The sequence below is a fragment of the Chelonia mydas genome, chromosome 1 (genome assembly GCF_015237465.2).
Source record: "Chelonia mydas isolate rCheMyd1 chromosome 1, rCheMyd1.pri.v2, whole genome shotgun sequence".
NCBI lineage: Eukaryota > Metazoa > Chordata > Testudines > Cheloniidae > Chelonia > Chelonia mydas.
The window spans coordinates 58,079,476-58,101,408 of NC_057849.1; the positions used below are offsets into that span (position 1 = coordinate 58,079,476).

The 21,933-nt window shown below is 40.0% G+C and overlaps 1 protein-coding gene across 1 annotated transcript in view; it reads left to right on the plus strand.

Moving 5' to 3' along the window:
• SUCLA2 (succinate-CoA ligase ADP-forming subunit beta) overlaps positions 1-16,391 on the plus strand; it is a 42,237-nt gene extending 25,846 nt beyond the window's left edge. The window contains exons 7-11 of the mRNA XM_037893993.2: positions 6,180-6,341; positions 6,430-6,572; positions 13,132-13,252; positions 13,701-13,789; positions 15,582-16,391. Coding sequence (XP_037749921.1) covers positions 6,180-6,341; positions 6,430-6,572; positions 13,132-13,252; positions 13,701-13,789; positions 15,582-15,656 — 590 coding nt within the window. The 3' untranslated portion in view covers positions 15,657-16,391. The remainder of the gene's footprint in view (positions 1-6,179; positions 6,342-6,429; positions 6,573-13,131; positions 13,253-13,700; positions 13,790-15,581) is intronic.
• Positions 16,392-21,933: the final 5,542 nt, after the last annotated feature.

Sequence of the window (21,933 nt, forward strand, 5' to 3'; positions counted from 1 at the left end):
TAGTATCTACTCTTTCTCTTTCTCATCGAACACTTCCGCTGCCAACTCTGCTTGGCCATTGTGAACCGAGCAGCACAGCTTCCACCGCCAACTCTGCTCTCCCGCTCTTGCTGCGCTACCAAGCTTCTCCATGTTGTCTGTCCTGGGCTCCCGCCTCCATGAAAGCTACAGAAGACAACCATTTCCCGCCTTTTTTCAGCTATCGTGAACCGAACAGCACCTCTTCCGCTGCCACTCTGCTCTCCTATGTTTTGCGCCCTTTTTCCAGGATTACCCATTCAAGCGCCATAGCCATGGAGCCCACTCAGATCTCCGCTGCAGTTTTGACCATTGTAAATTCCCCACGCATTATCCAGCAGTATGTGCAGTACCTGCAAAACCGGGCAAGGAAGCAACGACAGCGTGATTACTATACTGATGAGGACATGGACACAGACGTTCCTAGAAGCACGGCATGTGGCGATTGGGAGATCATGGTGCTGTTGGGCCAGGTTCATGCTGTGGAATGCCAATTCTGGGCCTGGGAAACAAGCACAGACTGGTGGGACCGCATAGTGTTGCAGGTATGGGATGATTCCCAGTGGCTGCAAAACTTTCATATGCACAGGGCCACTTTCATGGAACTTTGTGACTTGCTGTCCATTGCCCTGAAGCACAAAGACACCAAAATGAGAGCAGCCCTCACAGTTGAGAAGCGAGTGGCCATAGCCCTGTGGAAGCTTGCAACGCCAGACAGCTACCGATCAGTCAGGAATCAGTTTGGAGTGGGCAAATCTACTGTGGGGGCTGCTGTGTTGCAAGTAGCCAATGCAATCGTTGATCAGCTGCTATCAAGGGTAGTGACTTTGGGAAATGTGCAGACCGTTGTGGATGGCTTTAATGCACTGAAGTTCCCTAACTGCGGCGAGGTGATAGACGGAACGCATATTCCTATCTTGGCCCCGGAACACCGAGTGCGGCCAGTACATAAACCGCAAGGGGTACTTTTCCATGGTGCTCCAAGCACTGGTGGATCACAAGGGATGTTTCACCGACATCAATGTGGGATGGCCGGGAAAGGTGCATGATGCTCACATCTTCAGGAACTCTGGTCTGTTTGCACAGCTGCAGGAAGGGACTTACTTCCCAGACCAGAAAATTACTGTTGGGAATGTTGAAATGCCTATACTTATCCTCAGGGACTCAGCCTACCCCTTAATGCCCTGGCTCATAAAGCCATACACAGGCAGCCTGGACAGTAGTAAGGAGCAGTTCAACCATAGGCTGAGCAAGTGCAGAATGGTGGTAGAATGTGCTTTTGGACGTTTGAAAGCGCGCTGGCGCAGTTTACTGACTTGGTTAGATCTCACCACAAGCAATATTGCAATTGTAATTGCTGCTTGTTGTGTGCTCCACAATATCTGTGACAGTAAGGGGGAGACATTTATGGCGGGGTGGGAGGTTGAGGCAACTCGCCTGGCAGCCAGTTTCGCACAGCCAGACAACAGAGTGATTAGAAGAGCGCAGCAGGGCGCGCTCCACATCAGAGAAGCTTTGAAAGCCAGTTTCATGACTGGCCAGGGTACTGTGTGACAGTTGTTTGTTTCTCTTAAAGTTACCTGCCCCCTATATATATGAAAGGAAATAAAGTCACAATTGTTTAAAAACTGTTCTTTATTATTTCTTGCACAAAACATTGAGAAATCAGAAACTAGACGGGGGAGAGGGGTGGAGGAGAAGGGAAGGATGTCCAGAAACCAAATCAAAATTTTGGATATGCCAGCTTTCTGCTGCTTGTGCAATCCTCTGGGGTTGACTGTGTGGGTCCCCATAGCCTCCCCCATCGTGTTCTTGGGCGTCTGGGTGAGGAGGCTATGGAACTTGGGGAGGAAGGAGGGCGGTTATACAGGGGCTGCAGCGGCAGTCTGTGGTCTTGCTGCCTTTCCCGCATTAGATCCACCATACAGCGGAGCATGTCAGTTTGCTCCCCCATGAGCTTGACCATAGCATCCTGCCTGCTCTCATTGTGCACTTCCCTCTTCTCTTCGTATTCATGTAATGCTTTATGTGACTCCGCAATTTTTTACCTCCACACATTCAGCTGGGCCCTGTCAGTGCGGGAGGACTGCACGAGCTCGATGAACGTGTCGTCCAGAGTTAGTTTTTCCCGCCTTCTAATCTGGACCAGCCTCTGGGACGGAGTAGATAGAGGCCGTGTTGAAACATTTGCACCTGCGGGAGGAGAAAAAGGGAGGGTAGTATTTTAAAAGATACATTTTAGAGAACAAAGGGGACACTCTTTCTCAGTGAAACAGGCAATTCATAGTACACAGCACATGTTCTTTCTGTACAAGGTTACACTTTGCCTCTTATACTGAAGTGCCTGTCACTTTGGTGTGAGTAAGCCATCACATGTGGCCAGGCAACAGAATTCAGCTTGCAGGCAGCCATGGTAAGCCCTAGGGGCACGTGGGGTTCTGCTTCTTCCACATTCATTTCAATGCTTTCAAACTGCCAGGCCCCCTTTCCCATAGCAGGCAATGCCTGGTGGGTTTGCCATGCAAAAGGAGGGCCTGCGGGCTCTCTGGGATGATCGCTTCACACAGCACCCTCTCCCCACGCACCCCCACACCCACCGCGTGGCTCTGATGAGGCTCTGAGCAGGGATGAGCCCTCTAAACTAAAGGTGAACAGCCCAGCGCAGCTGGGTTTTCCCCCCACCGCGTGGCTCCGATCAAGCTCTTGCTCACCAGAAGTGCCTTCTCCAGGGTCATGGTCCGGGAGCATGCCTTGGGAGCTGGGGGAGGCTATTGGCTCCAGTGTTAAGAATAGTTCCTGGCTAGGGGGGAAAGCGGATTCCCCACTTGCCGCCTGTTCACTGTCGTCCTCCTCCTCCAAAAATTCATCCTCTTCGCTCCGTGCTACTCCCTCCCTTGCAGGTGTCCACGGACCCAGTGGTGGGGTAGTGGTGGCGTCACCCCCCCATAATAGCATGCAGCTCATGGTAGAAGTGGCATGTACGGGGCTGTGACCCAGAGCGCTCGTTCGCCTCCCTGGCTTTTTGTTACGCTCGCCTGAGCTCCTTGACTTTTGTACGACACTGCTCTATGTCCCTAGAGTAGCCTCTTTCCGTCATGGCCCTGGAGACTTTAGCATATGTATTTGCGTTTCTTTTTTTTTTTTTGGAACATCGGTCTGCCATAACAGATTCGTCTCCCCAACATGTGATGAGATCCAGTACCTCCCGTTTGGACCATGTTGGAGCTTGTCTGAGAATCCAGGACTGCATGGTCGCCTGTGCTGGTGGACTGTGCTGATGGTCGTCTGTGCTGGTGGTGACCAAATAGGAAATTCAAAAGTTCCAGGGGCTTTTTACTGCCTTCCTGGCTAGTGCATCGGAGTTTAGAGTGTTGTCCAGAGCAGTCACAAGGGAGCATTCTGGGATAGCTCCCAGAGGCTAATAACGTTGAATTGCGTCCACAGTACCTGTAACCTGGAACTGCGATCTCTATTTTAGCGCTGCTTCACTTGCCGAGGTGGAGTACAGCAATTGGATTTAAGAGCCCTTTAAATAAAAAAAACTGGTTTGGTCGTGTGGACGGAATCAGATTCATTTCGAAGTAACTCGGCTAATTCCGAAATAACCGCGTACTGTAGACCAGGCCTAAGTCTCAGCTTGAGCCCTGCTGTTCAGATTTGCACATCTAGTTTTGTGCAGGCAGTTCAATGCACTTTTTATACAAGAGTGTTAGAATAAAGACTATATTGTATGTCAGTTTTTTTAGTGAAACTGTACTTGATATTCTGAACTTAGACCTAGCTTAGTTGGGTCTCTTTTGTGTCAGTTTCCTTAGTACGTGGTTAAGGATAAGATTATGTCACAGAGGTCAAAGAAGCAATGTATTCTGTGACTTTCAGAGACCTCCGTGACATTTTCTGTTTCCCCCCCTGCTGTGGGAGGGAGAGTAAAGGGTGCCTGGAGGTCCCAGCTGCTGCAGGAGGGAAGAAAGGGGACCTGGAGCTCCCAGCTGCTTTGCGAGGTGGGGGGGGCCCTAGGAAAGGAGGGCGGAGCTTCCATCTGGACTCCTCCCCCCCCCCCCCCCACGGACTGGGGTTTGGGATCTCTTCTCCCACCCACAGGGCCTGGGCTTTAGTTGTCCCCCCTCAGCCAGCCCCCCACCCAATAATTCTGTGGGCTTCCATGAATTTTTGTTTCTTGCCCTCCAAGCTGTCTGTGACTTTTACTAAAAATAACTGACAAAATCTTAACCTTTTACATGGTATTTCATCGATGCAAGGAGTCTGCTTAGACTTTTAGTATTACCCTCCCCAATGTCCCTCCACTATCTGTGGGAGAAACTTTTTTGGTATTCTTCTGAGACTTTTTCTGCATTTCTTTTGACTTCGTTATATGCTCTCTTTATGAAACACATAGGTTTAATTTAAAAGCAGAAGCCTAAGTGGGTGGCTTTTTTAAAGATATACAAAGGGCATGGTGGAAGGATTATTTTGGTGCACAGTTTCTTATTTAGGTGAATGTGTTTACTGTTCTAGACACGTTACTACTAGAAATGCAACAAATATTGTAAAAATCACTCTTCAATAGCTTGCTGAGGAGTTTGCTGAATCATTAATGTTGATTTGCAGTAAGACTTGGGAAATTCCAGAAGACTGGAAGAAAACTAGTATTCTGCCAATATTTAAAAGGGTAAACAGGATGACCTGGGTAGTTAGACTGACAAGCCTATAACATTGATCCTGGCAAGATAATTGAGCAACTGATAGAGGACTTGATTGATCAAGAATCGAAGGAAAGTAATTGGTTGATTAGCAATCAATATAGGTTTATGTAAAACAGATCCTGTCAAATTAACTTAACGATTTTTTGGATGAGATTATAAGTTTGGTAAAGGTAATAGTATTGATGTAATATACTTAACTCTTCTGTAAGGCATTTGACTTGATACCACAAGACATTTTGACTGAAAAACTAGAATGTTACAAAATTAATATGTCACATCTAATAGTTTAAAAACTAACTAACTGATTGGTCTCAAAATACAATTGTATATGGGGAGTCGTCATCAAGCAAGTGTGTTTCTAGTAAGATCCTGCAGAGATTGATTCTTGGCCTGATGCTTTTTAACACTTTGATCAGTGATCTGGACGAAAACATAAAACCATCACTGATAAAGTTCGCAGATGACACACAAATTGGAGTGATAAATGAAGAGGACAGGTCACTGCTAGTGATCTGGATCACTTGGTAAATTGGGCAAAAGCAAACAGCATGCATTTTAATATGGATAAATGTATACATCTAGGAGAAAAGAGTATAGGCCATTCTTACAAGATGGGGGACTCTGTGCTGCGAAGCATGGCCTCTGGAAAAGATTTGGGGCTCGTGATGAGTATTGAATTGAACATGAGCTTCCAGTGCGATGCTGTGGCCTAATGGGCTACTGTGATCCTTGGTTGCATAAATAAGGGAATATCGGAGGAGCAGAGAGAAATTTTACCTCTGTATTTGGCACTGGTGCGACCACTCCTGGAATACTGTGTCCAGTTCCGGTGCCTACAGTTCAAGAAGGATGTTGATAAATTGGAGAGGGTTCAGAGATGCACCATGAGAACGATTAAAGCATTAGAAAATATGCCTTAATAGTGAGTAGACTGAAGGCACTCAGTCAGTTTAGCTTAACAAAGAGAAGGTTAAGGAGTGACTTGATTAGTCTATAAATAACTAAGTGGGGAACAGAAATTTGATGATAAACTGCTCTGTAGTCTAGCAGACAAAGGTGTAATAAGATCCAATGGCTGGAACTTGAAATTAGACAAATTCAGACTGGAAATGAAGCACATATTAATGGTAAGGCATAATTGGAACAATTTACCAAGGGTCATGTTGGATTCTCTACTACTGGCAATTTTAAAATCCAGATGGGATATTTTCTATAATATGTGCTCTAGAAATTATTTTAGGGAAGTTCTGTGGTCTGTATTATACAGAAGGCCAGACCAGATGATCACAATGTTCCCTTCTGGCCTTGGAATTTATGGAATGAAGGCTTCATGAGTTAGCATGTAAGCCCAAAACGAATTATTTGGTGCTCTGATATACAATAGAATAAGTATTTCAGAGTATTTGGCTTTTTCAAAGATAAAGGCATTAAACAATTTTTTTTTGTTTGTTTCCCAAGTGATGTGTATGGACGCAAAGATAAACTTTGATAGCAATGCATACTATCGTCAGCAGAAAATCTTTGATATGCAGGACTGGACACAGGAGGATGAGAGAGACAAGGATGCAGCTAAAGCAGACCTCAACTACATAGGACTAGATGGAAACATAGGCTGTCTAGGTACGTATGTTCTACATAATAGATGTTTAGATGCCTTTGATGTACTTACTGGTAATGGAGTTCTTAAATGTAACTATTTTTCTTACAGTGAATGGTGCTGGTTTAGCTATGGCCACAATGGATATAATTAAACTTCACGGAGGCACTCCAGCAAATTTCCTTGATGTTGGAGGTGGTGCTACAGTACATCAAGTAACTGAAGCCTTTAAACTTATTACTTCAGATAAAAAGGTAAAACAAGGATTAGTATTTCAAAGTTCTGCACTGTTGAATAATTATTTTAAAACATCATAAGACAATGCATAGTATGTATTGTATGTTTTCACTAGTAGACGTGGTTTTTAAAGGTGAGCTACGAAGAGGGGAGAACTGTGCTGTCTTTGCTACTTTATGATGTGCCTGAAAAACATGTTAAAGTTTTTTCTGCGTTTCTTACTTGTCAGGATATCAGTCTTCAGTCCTTCAGGAAAGGAGAACTGAAGTAGGAAGTCTCTCAGCCCTCAGTTGAAGGGAGAAGCATGAGAAAAGGCTCTGTGGGAGATTCAAATACTCAAAATATCTGTCAGTTGCACAGTTGTGATGTAATTCCCAGTAGTTCTCTACTTTTTCCTAAGCAGTTAACTGGCAAAATTAGTAGAGGATACCTAACACTTGTAATGTATCTGAGAGGAGGGGAGGAACCAGAAGAAGCAAACCCTGTTCTGAAGAAAATATTCCATTTTTTTATATTTATTAAAAGGAGGAGGCTACCAAACACCCTTCTTTGCAGGTCACTTTTTTAGTTGGAATTAAAAATACTCCTTTTAAAAATAAAAGTAGAATTTTCTAATAGGATTAGTATGAAAAAAGGGAATAAATAAAGTAACACTTTCCTGTGTAATTTGAAGTTAGGTTAAAGATAGTAGCAAATTAAATGGAAACAGTTATTCTCGAGGAACTGACCAGAGTCATTTAGATGCAATATAAACATAGAGAAGATACACTGTTACATGTATTCAGAATAAATGGTAAATAACTTACCTTTTAATTATCTTTGCACCTTCAGTTCTGGTGTACTTTTTTTAAGCGCTAATACACTTAGCAGACTCAAATGAACAACACAGTAACTTGATCCACAGTTTTAAAAATCACGTCTGTAGTACTGTAAGCAAGTACAGAGGTGCCGTTATTACCCTTTTAAAAATCCTTAAAGCTGTTTAACTGTCCTTGCTGAATAAACTAAGTGATTTCAAACCAGGCTATCTTATTTTACACTAGATAATTTTAGTATTGCTAAAGAAATTCTGCTTTATTTGTATTTAGATCAGTGGCCAGCTAGGCTAATAAGAGGTTTCTTAGAATGTCCGAAGCATGTGCTTTCCTTGTTTGAAAACTAATTTGAAACTGAAATGTTGGTATCAGGTTAGACTCTTGTCCATCCCTGACTTAAGTACCAAACCTGCAACTAGATTCGTGCGGGTGCACGTGTGTGTGCATGCAGATCCAGTTACAGGATTCCAGACTTGGATTGTAACGGGTATTGTCTGACTTGTACATAAACTTTAAGATTCTAAGGTGCTATTTGGTAACATAGTAACATTGTAAGATAAAATTATTTTGATAACTTGCCTGGAAGGATACGAATGTCCCAGTACTATTCTGAAGAGCTCCAGGATCTTTGTACCTGTGTTGGAATAATATATACATTTTATTTGAACATTTAATTAAAAATTAACTGAGTATAATTTTGGGCAACAGGAGGAAGAACTCTAGGGCTGCCCTAATGACATACATTTACTGATGGATAGGAGTAATACCACGAAGGAAAGCTGAGTTTATGTGGCACTCTGCACTAACAACGCTTCACTTTAAGTTTGAGGCCTTCACCCACCCGCTTCTGCTCACATTTTCTCCCCAATCATCCAGCGAAGATTTTAAAAAGGTCACACTTTTTTTCCTCTTCCCATCCCTCTCCTCCCAAACTTCTTTCCCTGAACCCTCATCCTGTTTTTTCCTCCTGAATTAAATCATTCCCTCAGTGTACTCAATTTCAAAGCACATCACAAAGCAATACTGCCCATGAGTACTCATCAGTATCTTTTTGGAGTATTTCATCTCTTCCTGCAGAATGGAGAAGAGCTTGAAGTGAGTCACTAGTGCAATTCTGGTTTTGCCTATGAAGTACCCCTTTGACTTTGTATTTATCAGTCACGCTGACAAATAGAACTTGGTATCCATGGTATCACTGCTTGCTTGTATTCCACCTCCATTGATGGTTAAGTCTGCAGCAAAAAGGGCAGGCTGGCAGATACAATGGATGTAAGTTGTGGTTCTATAGAACAGTGGGGTACTTAGCAGGTGAAGGGAGAGATTAATACAGTTACGAACAATACCATATTTAACCCATTATCTTTTGTGGAATGCTGAGTGAAGAAGAAATCAGATAGGTAGTGACAGTTGTGCAGCTGGAGGGGTTGTGGGTGATGAGAAGTGACTGATTCCAGAGGGATGGTGGTTCATGGGAGCTGGGAAAAAGGTAGGAGATGTGTCCTTGGGCAGTAGATGAGATGGATAGGAAGCAGAGGGGCAGAGGCTGATGGTAGGAAACAGAGAGATGACTAATACAGTGCTATGTGCTGCTTGAGTTGGCTGTGAGTTAGTAGGGGAGGAGATGCTGAGCTAGCTGTGGAGAGATGAGAGCTTAGTGAACACCACTGCCCAGTGTAAAGCAGCATTTAAAATCTTAAAATGATTGAATGCATTGAGAAAAAGTACAGAAAACGTGATCTGATGAATCATGTACACAGATGAGCATGCTTGCTGTGTCATTTGCCTGGGATCCAGCATCTGTGAAGGGATTGTTGTATTTGTCTCATTCAAGTGTTTGGGGAATGCCTCCAGTCTTTTCTGTAGGTAGAAAACTCCCTTAAGATCAGCACAAGGCTAGCCCAAAATGCTGTGAAGAAGAGCTTCTGGAAGTAGCCTGAGTTGGCTTCAGCTACTGAATAGAAAGACACTGCTTCCCTCTGGGCCCAGTGTTGAGACATTGTCATTCTATAAAGCCATGGGCTTCACTGCAGGCAGTGTGCCTGATATCAGTGGTACTGAGCTCCAGCTCACTGGATGACATTTTACCTCTCCAGAAGAAGGATCAGCAGGAAGTACAGAGAGCCATTTGCTTGCCTGGCATTCTGCCGTTCTGAAGCCTGAACTCCACGTAGCTCCACCTCAAAGCCTCTAGTGTCCTCTCCCTATAGATTCAAGACTGGGAGACTGAACTGATGTCGTGTTTGAGGACATATGCAGATTGATCCTTTTAATCTTGAAGACCATAGTATTTCCTTTGATTCTTGCTGCAGACCTTGCTTTGAGAAATGTCAGAGCTCTTATTGCAATCAAAGCACTCCTTGTGCATCATGCTCTCATGTGTACTGACTTGGCTCATTTGGTTCATGAGGTATTGGCATTCACACTGATTTCCCTGCTGCCTTATGCACTGAAGGTCTTAGCACAGCAATTGTTGAAATCTTCTGAAGCACTGTTGATGCTCTGGTCTTTCCCATCACTTAGTATTGGTTGCCTGCGGTGAGAGCAGGACAGTGATCCAGTTAATCCCTTCCCTGTCCACCCTTATCAAATTTCTGCAGATGGGCCTTGTACCGTAGCCTGAAGGCCATTGAATTCTGGCTCTACTGGACTAGGTGAGGGTGCCTATCAACTTGTCACCAGTTCGTGTGTTTATATCTAGGCCCAGCTGGCATGAGCATCTCAGCTGAGCTCAGCTGCTTTGGCAAACACTTCAGTCTATTTCAATAAAATAACCTGACTTCTAAAACATATTTAAATCAGTAGGTTTTATTGTAAGTTTAAGCCTTGAGACAGATGGTTGGAAACTTAAGTTTTAAGTAAATCTTTATTAAAAATCTGATTTTAAAAATCTTTTTTTATTCACACTGAAATTTTGTGGAGACTGAGTCAGATATAGAACCCAGGAGTCCTGAATCCCGGCCCGCATGCTCTAACCAAACAACCATGCTTCCTATCTGCTTGCTTTCCAGCCAGGCTTCCTACACCCTTCTGTAGAACCTCAACCTTCTGATTTTTCACCACCCCCCTCCTTAATCCTTTTTTTATTCCACAGTGTACCAACACAAAGGCATGGCCTACCTGGTAGCTACAGAAATGATCAAATCACTCCCTCAAACATGTTATAGCTGTGTTGGTCCCAGGATATTAGAGAGACAAAGTGGGTAGGTAATACCTGTTGTTGGACAAACTTCTGTTGGAGAGAGAAGCTTTCAAGCCACAGAGGGCTCTTCTTCAAGATCTCATCAGAAGAGCTCTGTGTGGCTCAAAAGCTTCTCTTGTTCTCTCTCCCTAACAGAAGTTGGTCCAATAACAGACGTTACCTCACCCCCCTTGTCTTCCTCGGAGACATGCAGTCAAGTTCTGAAAGTACTTTTTAACCTCACAGTCCTTTAGCCTTGGGCTCTTTGCCATCTAGGCTTGTTTGAGGGGAGAAGATCATAACTTTTTCCTTTTGACTAAAATAATTTAAAACGGTTTCCATAAACTTGACTTTGTTTAAAGGGAGCTAAAATGCTGAAGAACTACTTTTTAAAATGTAGTTCTTCTCTTTGTTCTAAAGTCAGTTTGTTTGCCTGTTTGGTTGCTTTCCCTGCCACCTGTATATTGTGTTAAAGCATACTTTCCAGTGCTGAAGACTTCAGTATGGTAGCTGCTGTATCCCTTATCTAGGAAAGTAAAAGAATGAACATTGCAATATGCTGAAGTATTTGAAAATGACTTGCTTATGTTAGAGAACTTATTTTAACCCTCTCTCTCTACTGAGTGGGCATTTTGTCCTGGTGTATTGGTCATTTGCAGTAGCTTCATACAGACTGTATAATAGAGCTCAAGAAGAATGTGTCATTTTCCTGTGCCCTACCCCTTTTACTCGTAATTTAACTTCTAACATTAAATGTAGTCTGCAAAGACATGATGGTAAAGCTAATGACCTTCAGTCTAAAAAAGCATGCTCATTCTCTCTTCTAATATAGGTCCTTTAACAGAGTTCATCTTACGGGTGACACACCAAAGTATTAGTTTGGGGAATACTTCTAGCAGGATTGTCTTAAACTGGAAGGCCAAACTGTTGGCAAATGGAACAGTTATGACATAGATTTTAGTAGCTGAGGTTTAATCTCTTTGAATAAAAGTATGTGCTTTCCCCAGAAAATTGGTTGAGCAAGACTATCAGGAAAAGTTATGGTGCAGTCATTTTTACATTCTTGTTATAGATCAAAATGTTTCTTTTTGGTTCGCATCTTATTTCAGTTAACTTCTTACAAATCAGGTTGTTTTTTCTTTATAAAGGGAATGGTTATTCGTGCCTGCTAGTCTTGGTGTCTTAAATGGCAAATATAAAACCTTTCCAAAACCAAAAATAAATCACGGAACATCTTTGAAGCTTAAGTGGCAAACATCATTCTGGGATGTATTAGCAGGAGTGTTGTAAGCAAGACACGAAGTAATTCTTCCACTCTACTCCATGCTGATTAGGCCTCAGCTGGAGTATTGTGTCCAGTTCTGGGTGGTACATTTAAGGAAAGATGTGGACAAATTGGAGAAAGTCCAGAGGACAGAAACAAAAATGATTAAAGGTCAGGAAAACCATGACTTATGAGGGAAGATTGGAAAAATTGGGTTTATTTAGTCTGGAAAAGAGAAGACTTAGCCCTGGTCTACACTAGGCGGGGGAGTCGATGTAAGGTACGCAATTTCAGCTATGGGAATAGTGTAGCTGAAGTCGACGTACCTAGATCGACTTACCATGGTGTCTTCACGGTGGTGAGTCGACTGCCGCTGCTCCCCTGTCAACTCCGCTTGCTCCTCCCGCGGCGCTGGAGTTCCAGAGTCGACGGGGGAGCACTCGGGATCGATCGCTACCTGCCGATTTGGCAGATAGTGTAGACCTACCCTGAGAGGAGATATCATAACAGTTTTCAAGTACATAAAAGGTTACGAGGAGGAGGGAGAAAAATTGCTCTCCTTAACCTCTGAGGATAGGACAAGAAGTAATGGGTTTAAATTGCAGCAAGGGCAGTTTAGGTTGGACTTTAGGAAAATCTGCCTTCTCGGGTGGTTAAGCATTGGAATAAATTGCCCAGGGAGGTTGTAGAATCTCCATCAATGGAGATTTTTAAGAACAGGTTAGACAGACACCTGTCAGGGATGGTCTAGATAATACTTCGTCCTGCAATGAGTGCAGGGGACTGGAGTATATGAGCTCTCAAGGTCCTTTCCAGTCCTATGATTCTATACCCTGCAATAATTGTCTTGCTGTACAGTAGAACCATGTTTATCCGACTCACCGTATAAACTTAACAGTGCGCACTGGTCAAGAAGTGGGCAATCTCTTATGTTGGCCACTAGATGGCGCTGCAGCCTCACACTGTCCCATACTCCAGATTAGCTGAATTTTTTATTATCTGTTCTGGACCCAGTCCCAATGAAATCCAATAAAAAGGATTCTGATGTACTTTATTTTAGAGATTAGTAACTTGTCTGCTGAATTCATATAGAATATGAATGAAGGCTTTCTTAAACTATCTGGTTAGCACTGAATTTCTAGAGCTTGAAGTTTTAGAACTGATTTGTTGCCCATCTGAGTTGGATGAATCCCTTTATCTGATGTGATGGTCTATTTTGCTGCGTGTTAAAATTCTTCATAATAATCTAATAGGATGGTGGACTTGATGTGTGTTCTATCATTAAATGTATAACCCTACATGCTGCTTTCTGTATGTAGGTACTGGCTATTCTGGTGAATATTTTTGGAGGCATTATGAGGTGTGATGTTATTGCACAAGGAATCATTATGGCAGTAAAGGATTTGGACCTAAAAATACCTATTGTTGTACGGTTACAAGGTGAGCACTCTTCACTACTGTGTAAATCTAAGTATTTGGATTTATGTATACTTATGTATACTAATAATAGCGATCACCGTGTTTAGCAGTTCACTTAATGTATAGCAAAATTGCTTGTAAACAAGAATATTTTGTAAAGAGAAATATATATTAACATCTAAAATCCAGTGTTTTTCTTGATAACTCTATTCAATATTTACTTCTTACCATATTGATTTTTTTGGTAACCGTTTAGTTGATATTTTAGAACAGCAAATCTAACTTGCTGGTACTATAAAAGCCTTCTAGTGTATACTGTACTTATCTCAATTTTGAGATGTCTTGGTAGATCTGTCCTGGAAAACTTGATCATCACCAGCTCACACTGTCTCTGATTGAAGCTGGTAGTTAGTAGGTCATTATTTCATTCAGTACTGAATTCTGTTTAACACTACTTCTCTTTCTTCAGGTACACGAGTTGATGATGCCAAAGCTTTAATAACAGCTAGTGGCCTCAAAATCCTTGCCTGTGATGACTTGGATGAAGCTGCTAAAATGGTGAGCAAGAAAGAGCTTTTCGCATAACTCTTCATAACAGATGCTATGCTTTAACATGAAGTCTTAGTAAAGTTGTATCTTCCCCCAGTCAACTTAAAACTGTAGTCTAGGAGAAAATATTTGAAGCCTTGAAGATGACTGACACTATGTATCCAAAGTATTTCACAAAGCTGTAAGTAACTGGTAGGGTGGTGACTTTGTAGGCAGAATCTATTTTACCCCAAACTAGGAACCTGCTCTATATTGCTAGAGAGAAATATTGACTAGATTATTACTTTTTTTTTTTTTTAAATAAAAGAGCCAAGAGATCTTTAACTTTGTAGATGGGCAGAAGGGACCTCAAGTTAAAATCTCATCTGAAAGGCTGCACTTCTAATGGTGCGCCCCTCCTTGGTAGTGTACTTTTAGGTCAACACTTGTAGTAGTTCAAGGCCAAGATAAGTATTTGAACTCCCTAATAAGCAAGGGTGCTATCAGTGTATAATCTGAATCATTTGTAGTGTTTGCTCCTGGGGTTGAACTCTCCAGAACAAGCTGCGTTCAGTGAAAGAACCTGCTCACCCTGATCCGCAAAACTCTGAGTTTAAGGGCACAGTGAAAATCCTATTAAGCTGATCGAGCCCTTGGTTGATCATTAGAGTGCTTTTGCAGCAGAGAATTTGGGTTTTAGACCTATATTGCATTTGTATAAGGTGCCCACCATCTAAAATTACTGGTACTGTTTTATAAATGAAGAAATAAGTCTGACAACATTAACATGACCCAAATTAATTTTTGTTCATTTAAAATTATATTCTATATACCAAAATCACTTTAAAAAGTACTAGTAGTTTAAAAATAACATACATTTCTCCAGAGAATATTTACTCGTGTTAAAAAAAAAAAAAAAATACCCTGAGGCCCCAGTTGGATTGAGGCTTATTGTTCTGAGCACTGTATAAATGTATATAAAAAAATAAGGGTTTGGCTACACTTGAAAGTTAACATGGATTCAGGTAGGCCATTAATTTTAAAGAGCAATGTGTGAGCATTCTCTTGTTCTGGAATGGGAGTGGCTTATTCCTGTTTAGTTTAACCCATTTTCAACGTGACTTAAACTAAACAGGAAGTGGCTTGTTCCTGAATAAGAATGTCCACACATGCAACTTTCAGGTACAACTCTTCATAGACAAGTCCTAACTCTCTGTAGAGCTTTGTTTTAAGACATGATGCAGCAAGTAGGTGTAAAAACAAATGGAAGAAGGAAAATGAGGGTGACAGTAATAGGATCACATGATTATGTAGATTACTTATGCACAATTTTCTGGTTTTATAAAGTTATGAACAAACAACATCATTAACATCTCTTAGTAATCCATGCTGGCCACCTGGCATCTAAGCTAGACAAATGTGAACTAGAAATAAGGTGCATATTTTAACAATTAGGGTGATTAACAATTGGAACAACCTAAGAGTTGTGGTGAATTCTCCATCACAGGAAACTTCTTAAATCCAGAATCTTAACTCTTTTTTTCTAAAAGAGATGCTCTAGTTCAACCAAAGGTATTGGACTTGAAGCAGAAATTAAATTCAGGTAAGTCCTGTAGTATGTGTCATGCATACTACATGATCACAATGGTCTCTTCTGGCCTTTAAATCTATGAATCTGTTTTTTTTCTTATGGCAAGCTCTTTCTGACATCACTTCGTAACATAGACTGTCTAGTCGAACTCCTAAAGTTTAGTAATGTCATTTGTTAAACTGTTAATATTTCTTTAATTATCTTTAACTTTATTTCCTTTTTCCCTCCCAGGTTGTGAAACTTTCAGAAATAGTGACCTTAGCAAAGCAAGCTCAGGTGGATGTTAAGTTTCAGTTGCCAATCTGATCTGAGATGTCATGGAAGTGTCTAATGTGTTATATTCTCTGATATACTGTGTTCTGTGGGTTTTTTCCTCTTTTTTTGTGTGTGGAGGTTTTAATTGCTTGACAGGCGCACAAACTTTAAAGCACCTGGTCTTTAATGTTAATATTAAAAATGGTCAGAGTTCATGTAAAAGTGTCTGTATTGCTGACATGTAGACTTTTAGTTGCAGTCCCAGCCCTCCAGCTTTTGGTGCAGAATGTCACTTGCAATATAGTCATTCATTATTGTCAAAAACAAAGTTTTTTTGTTGGAAAATAGATTCTTCTGAATAAAATCTGAAGTTACTTTAGTTATATATTCATATTAGCTTCAGTAAAGATAAATATGGTGACTAGACTTTCTAGCATTGATAATGTGAGGAATGTATTGAAATGGTCTTTTTTTATCGGAGACCTTTAATCTGCAGTATAATGAATGGATTTGAGCATACCAGTCATAATGCATAATTAGTGCGTTTGAATAAACCCAGCAACTTTCTAGAAGTGCTTTGCCGATTTGACCTGTTAAATATCGGGACAAGGTAACAATCACTACAAAATATACTGTAGCACTTAAGTCTTCATGGTTTCTGGTGCTTATTAAAAAGCATCATGTAGTTTTGTATATGAACAATAAAGCATATTTCCTAAAGTGTGGCAGACTTGTCATACAGAGAACTAGAATGTCAATTATAAGTTAATAAAATCTCTCCCAAGAGATCAGTATTACATTTTTCCTTTGTCCACTTTGATTAATAAGTCGCATAGTTAAGTGAGCCTATGAAGGAATTGGTAGGGTTTAAACCAACAGGTGAAGAGGTTTTGTAAGTAAATCTGTAAAACAGCATGTCTGTTCTGGCACTTCATGAATTGCATTGCAGCATATAAACTTATGCAACTTGATATGTGATACAACGATGCTTTCATATTGTCTTGTGTACTGTATTATACCAAAAGTGAGGATACAGATCTTTCCAGTCTGGCTTCTCTGTAAGGAAAGGCACTATAATAGGAAGACACTGGAAAGCATCTGTGTTATGAGAAATGCAACACAAACCAACCAATGGGATATCTTGTTGTATTCCATTTTGCTTACCTTGCAGCATTTTTCAGTTTTAAGTGACAAAAAAAGCTAAAGGAATTCAGTCAAATATAATAATTCTTTTGCCTCTGGTGCTAACACACATTAAATTGACATTTAAAAAAAATCTAATTTACTTTTAACCAGTTTGTTTGTTTGTTTTGTTTTAACTTGTCATATCTGGTATAATGACAAGTTAAGTTAGTATCTAGGTACCCTCACTTGCTGGTTCTTTAGTACATTGACAGTGGTGTTGGGTTCACTGTCTGTCTGGAAGCTTTTTATTAGTTTTTATTACAATAGAGTCCAGAAGCCCCCATTGAGATTGTGTCCCCTTTGTGCTCAGTGATGCACAAATTCACTTGTGCTACTGTTAGATATGTCACTGCATTTTAAATACACTCCACTTTGTGGTGCATATAAACACTTAAAAAAAAAGTCCTTAAAATGAATTACATTTGTGTGGTGTGGGTTGGATGTTAATCATTAACTTTGCTCCTGATACATGTGTGTGCTTGGGGGTGGTGGTAGTGGATTTCACAAAAGGAACTTCCATAACCTCAGAGCTAAGACACTGGTGGGGGAGGGTGAGAGGTCAGAAGGGGAAGGGAGTAAATGAGGTGTAGAAAAATTTACAGAAAATTGTATCTTTGGAGGCAGGGATGGGATTTGACATGTCAAATGAACAGCTGAGGGTTAAAAATTCTGCCGTGAAATCCACTGGAAAAAGTGGTTAAAATAGGTTGTATTTTAATAGGTTTGTGAATTAAAATGTGAAAGATTTGATTTTAATTGCTTGACAGCCAGAGTTTAAAAAAATTAATTGTGATTAATTGTGCTGTTACACAATAAGAGAATACCTTTTATTTAAATATTTTTTGATGCTTTCTACATTTTCAAATATATTGATTTAAATTCCAATACAGAATACAAAGTATACAATGCTCAGTTTATATTTATTTTTTATTACAAATATTTGCACTGTAAAAAACTATAGTATTTTTCAATTCCCGCATTGCAAGTACTGTAGTGCAATCTCTTTATTATGAAAGTTGAACTTATAAATGTAGAATTATGTACAAAAATAACTGCACTCAAAAACAAAACAATGTAAAACTGTAGAGCCTACAAGTCCGCTCAGTCCTACTTCTTGTTCAGCCAGTCACTCAGACAAACAAGTGTGTTCACATTTGCAGGAGATAATGATGCTCGCTTCTTGTTTACAATGTCATCTGAAAGTCAAAACAGGCATTCGCATGGCACTGTTATATCAGGCGTCGCAAGATATTTACGTGCGAAATGCTCTAAAGATTCATATGTCCCTTCGTGTTTCAACCCCCATTCCAGAGGACGTGTCCATGCTGATGACTGGTTCTGATCAATAACGATCCAGAGTAGTGTAGACCAATGCATGTTCATTTTCATTATCTGAGTCAGATGCCACCAGCAGATGGTTGATTTTCTGTTTTGGTGGTTCGGGTTCTATAGTTTCCGCATCAGAGTGTTGCTCTTTTAAGACTTCTGAAAGCATGCTCCGCTCCTCGTCCCTCTCAGATTTTGGAAGACATTTCAGATTCTTAAACCTTGGGTTGCGTGCTGTAGCTATCTTTAGAAATCTCACATTGGCGGCATCTTTGCATTTTGTCAAATCTGCAATGAAAGTGTTCTTAGAACGAACAACATGTGCTGGGTCATCATGCAAGACTGCTATAACATTAAATATATGGCAGAATGCGGGTAAAACAGAGCAGGAGACATACAATTCTCCCCCAAAAGAGTTCAGTCACAAATTTAATGAATACATTATTTTTTTTAACGAGCGTCATCAGCATGGAAGCATGTCCTCTGGAATGGTGGCCAAATCATGAAGGGGCATACAAATATTTAGCATATGTCACACGTAAATCCCTTGCAATGCCGGCTACAAAAGTGTCATGCAAACACCTGTTCTCATTTTCAGGTAACATTGTAAATAAGCGGGCAGTATTATATCCCATAAATGTAAACAAACTTGTTTGTCTTAGTGATTGGCTGAACAAAAAGTAGGACTGGGTGGACTTGTAGGATCTGAAGTTTTACATTGTTTTGTTTGAGTGCAGTTATGTAACAAAAAAAAAAATCTACATTTGTAAGTTGCACTTTTATGGTAGTGAATGCATTACAATACTTGCCTGAGGTGAACTGAAAAATACTATTTCTTATTTTTACAGTGCAAATATTTGTAATAAAAAGTGAGCACTGTATATTTTGTATTCTGTTGTAATTGAAATCAATATATTTGAAAATGTAGAGAAACATCCAAAAAATTTCAATTTGTATTCTATTGTTTAACAGTGCAATTAAAGCTGCAATTAATCACAATTTTTTAATCACAATTAATTTTTTAATCACAATTAATTTTTTTATCACAATTAATTTTATTGAGCTAATCGCTTGTGTTAACTGTGATTAACCAACAGTCCTACTCTAAACTTGAATTAGTGTGCTTATAACTTGAAAAGTGATTAAAAATATGTTAGGGAGGTCTCAATAGACTTCTATATCAAATGTCTTCAATTTATAAGTGTTTCTGGTCAGCCTTGTACACTCAGGTTTAGTTTGTGTGCTTTTTCTCAAAATTGCAACAACAAAAGTTCTTCAGGGCAAATTAGATCCTTGGTAAAACCTGTGTAGCCCCACTGCCATCAAAGGATTTACACAGCTCACTGGTTTGACTTTATTACATTTCTGTTGATGCACAAAAAGTGACAGAATCCAGCTCACTATTAGCTAGTAGAGCTAACAGAACTAAAAAGCAACAAATATCTGCCACTAAAATCAGATACAACTAAATACCTGATAAAACTGTTCCCCATGTTTAAGGTATCACTTTTTTTGGTAAGTTTTTTAAAGTAAAACTGCACTTTAAAATGAAGAGGTGAAAGTGGAGGGCAGAAATACTTTGACGTGGTCAAATGTGATATGCTAAAATTGGGAAACCATGCAAATGCTTTGGAATACAGCGGTCATGGATCTTAGTCTCAAGATGGGTGAGGTATGTTTTTTTTTTTATTGGACCGACTTCTGTTGGTGAGAGAGACAAGCTTTTGAGCTTACACAGAGCTCTTCAGCTTGAAAGCTTCTCTCTCTGACTAACAGAAGCTGGTCCAATAAAAGGTATGACCTCACCCATCTTGTCTCTTTAATATCCTGGGTCCAACATGGCTAAACACTGCATGAATCTGGCTACCAGACAACCAGAGCTTAATTTCAGTTATTCATGGCAATTATAAATATTTAAACATAGTTAAAATCTATGAGGGGAGTAATATATGTCAGCACTTTGTCAAAAGATATTTATGTAACCATTAAAATATTAGCAAACCCAGGTGACTTATTACACATTTTTAGTTGGTAATCTTGATTCACAAGTAGATTGACTTCAGGTGGAGTATAAAGGTCCTTTTACCATTAAAAGAATGTGGAAGTCTTGAATCAGGAATATCTGCATGAAAACTGCAGTGGAGACGTGGAAGTGACAAAGCTATAAGAGGAGAGCTGCATACAAATATTTGACCACACATTTGAAAAACAGAGGTGAGAGCCATGTCAGTGGTGGGTTTTGTTTTTTTTTAAATAGTGATATGTACTGAGAATGTCAGACAATTCTTTTAAGTCACTTCAGTATTGTCAGGCTTGCAGCTTTATAATCATATGTTGTAATTTACTATTGTAAAAAATTGTGAACTTTAGATTTTTTTTGGATGCATACTAATTGCTATTTAAATAGCACCAGCAGCATGCGATGGCATGTAAAGTACGTGGAAAACGTAGGAATGTGGTATTTGGTTCATTTAACAAGGTACTAGGACTTCCTGGTATACTTCAGTTTGGTGTATTGAGTTGTGATCCTTTAGTTTATTTTGCAGAGAGTCTAAATTTTGCTGCAAGAGAAATATTTCCTCTCTACTCCATGCTAAACATGGAATTGGTAGTTTTATATGCAGTTTTCTAGGTTACATAGCCTATGTGAGTCTGTCTGGGAGGCTGGCAGAGGTCAATATTGCAGTAAAGAAGAGGGTAAGAAGGAGTTGTAACTTTAAATGTAAAGATGAATAAAAAACCCTTGACTTCAAAAAACTTCAGATGGAGTTTGTGTAGTCCCATCTATAAATGTAGTACAGAGGAATATGAAACATACAAACATGATTACATATTAGAAGCTCCTTATGTGGAAGTAAAAGAAGCTTATACTAGAATGCATAGGTTGTCTTCTCATGAAATCTGCACAATGTGCTGAGTTTTGCAGCTGTCAAAATGCATCTTAAAGGCAAGTGGCTTTTGTAAGAGCTATGTAAGCATTGTACGCTAGGAACTTAGAAAAAATATTAATCAAATGAAAACATCTCAGCTGTGTTACGTCCCACAAAGCATCTACCACTGACTAAAGAACTCCTATTTAAGTATACTGCTAATTTATTATTGGCAAGTAGTACTACTGGGAAGCCAATGACTTAAAAGGGTGAATTTTGTGCACTGTAGATTTTAAGTAAAATCAGATGTTTTATGAAGACCACCCAAAATATCTGGCATCTACCATACCAATTGTGGCATTGTCTGAAATAGGTTTTACCCTCCCATTTTGACTCTGGTGTATCTATGTTGATAGAAGCCTGCTGTTGACTTCCTACAAGCAGTACAAAAATGTCTTCATACAGGATACGTTAATTTTTTTAATAGTACCAGCCAGACCAGTGTGCTTTTATATAAGAGGAATTCGTACAAAGAGCATTACTTAAATACAGATGAAGACAGATCATTAAATCTTTGGCGAAACTAGTTTTTATGTTATGGAAATCCCTGGAACTGCTCATGAAAAGGTGGCTGAAATGAGATGCTGAGGAAGCTGTGAAAAAAGCTGGAGCAGAAGCGTTTGCTAAATGTCAGATTATAAATAGGCTTATTACTTTTATGTGGGGAGATGCTATATAGACTTTCCCTTAAGCACTGTTTGGGGAGCAGGTGCTATGCTCCCTGGAGTTAGAGAGTGATTAAAAATTCCTCTTTCAGAAGTGTATTAGCAAGATGTTTGAGTGTAGTTTAGTAGATGAAAGATCAGTCTTGTATGTAGTGGGAGTTAAGTTCAAGGTACTGAGTGGAGAATTTTAAGTCCCATCAGTCAAAATAGCAAGCTGTTCTG